This window comes from Petaurus breviceps, unplaced genomic scaffold (genome assembly GCF_028583685.1).
Source record: "Petaurus breviceps papuanus isolate PSGF00001 unplaced genomic scaffold, PetGlider_PUasm1.0 175, whole genome shotgun sequence".
In the NCBI taxonomy this organism is placed as follows: domain Eukaryota; kingdom Metazoa; phylum Chordata; class Mammalia; order Diprotodontia; family Petauridae; genus Petaurus; species Petaurus breviceps.
Genome location: NW_027185764.1, coordinates 17461364 through 17463061, shown reverse-complemented (window position 1 = coordinate 17463061; position 1698 = coordinate 17461364). Strand labels below are relative to the sequence as shown.

Genomic DNA, 1698 nt, shown 5'->3' with positions numbered 1-1698 from the left:
TATTTTGGTGGGCAAATAGACAGTTGGTATAGAAATATTTCATCCATGAACTTGTGGACCCATTCTTTGTGGATGTCCCCATTAGCCACTCAGCCCTCTTTCTTGACTAAAGCTCAGTTTCTCATTCACCCACATACTATATGTGTAACTTTAAACCTTTTTGCTCCTGGTTTTTTTGCAAACTGCTTATTCCACATTCTCCAAGGTGAGCAAAGAGGGTGGAGTACTCTTGGCGCTCCCAGGGAAGGCATAGAAGTAAGCCCTGCACTCTGGGACAGCCACGCTGGGCGCACCTCCCCTCCCGGCTCAGGTCCCAACTGCCATGGCATTCCTTACTTTTCTCCTGTCAGACCCCATTGGGATCGCTTTGCTGGGGTCTCTGCTCTTTTGGAAGCTGTTCTGTTTCTTCACCCGACCCAAACAACCAGCTGGGAAGTGGCCCCCTGGGCCGACACCACTCCCTTTCATTGGGAACCTTCACTTGCTGGATCTCAGGAGACAGGACAAGTCACTGATGAAGGTAAGACTGACTGCTGTCCCCTTCCAGGGACCAGCTCTTTTCTCAATAAGACTCTTTGCTCTGGAATTGTGGGACTGGCCCAAGTAACCCCGGGACCTCATTTTCTCCAGCTTCCTCCAGCCTAGTGTGAATGAGAGTGTGGTACTGAGAGGGTTTTTTTTTGGGGGGGGGGGAACAGGCAAAAATTTCCCACTATTCATTTCAACAAATGTTTATCAAGGGTATAGAAAACAGCCCGAGTTCAGACAAGTGAGAGAACACTGTTAGCTGGAGTAGCTGCAGGGAGTATTCAGAATGGAAGGATACTTTACTTGAGCCCTGATGGATCTGGTTATCTAGAGACAAAAGGAAGTGGGGTTTTGGTGTGGGGCTCCCCACTACCTCTTTTGTTGTTTAGCTGTTTCCGTCATGTCTGACTCTTTTGGGACCCCATTTAAGTTTTCTTAGCAGATATTACAGTGGTTTGCCACTTCCTTCTACAGCTCGTTTTATAGTTGAAGAAACTGAGGCAAATGGGGTTAAGTGACTTGCCCAGGGTCAACACAGCTAGTAAGTGTCTCAGGCCAGATTTAAACTCAGGTCCTCCCAACTGCAAGACCAGTTCTGTCCACTGCACCACCTCTAGGATCAAATATAAAATCCTCTGTGTGGCATTTAAAGCCTTTCACAAGCTGGCCCTTCCTAATGCTGGGTTTTCTTAAACTATATTTGTCTCCACACTCTGTACAATCAAGCAACACTGGCCTTCTTGCTGTCCCTCCATCTCCTGTTCCTGCATCTTTATATTCTCAGAACTTAGTACCTTGTTTGGCACACAGTAAATACTGAATAAATACTCATTGACTGACTGACGACATGACAGGTCAGGAGGGAGGTAGTATGGAATGCAGTGAAAAGTGTGTGAGATCTGGAGTCAGAGGACCTGGGTTCAAAACCTCTCTCTGACAGTTATTACCTTTGTGACCTTGGGCAAGTCATTGACCTTCTCAAGACATCAGTTTCTTCAATTGTAAAAAGACTAGATTGCTTCTAAGGTCCTTTCCAGCTCTGTCTGTGAGCTGATTATGAAGCAAGGCTGCTAAGGTAAAAATGAGCATGATGTCCACCTGGACCAGTGTGGGGAATGAGCTTTTGGGGGAGGCAGGGACTAAGTACCTGGTATGTCCTAGGCATTGTGC

The 1698-nt window shown here is 46.8% G+C and overlaps 1 protein-coding gene across 1 annotated transcript in view; it reads left to right on the top strand.

Annotated features, from left to right (window-relative positions):
* The first annotated feature begins 217 nt into the window (after positions 1 to 217).
* CYP2W1 (cytochrome P450 family 2 subfamily W member 1) overlaps positions 218 to 1698 on the top strand; it is a 48351-nt gene continuing 46870 nt past the window's right edge. Inside the window, exon 1 of the mRNA XM_069084845.1 lies at positions 218 to 520. Coding sequence (XP_068940946.1) covers positions 323 to 520 — 198 coding nt within the window. The 5' untranslated portion in view covers positions 218 to 322. The remainder of the gene's footprint in view (positions 521 to 1698) is intronic.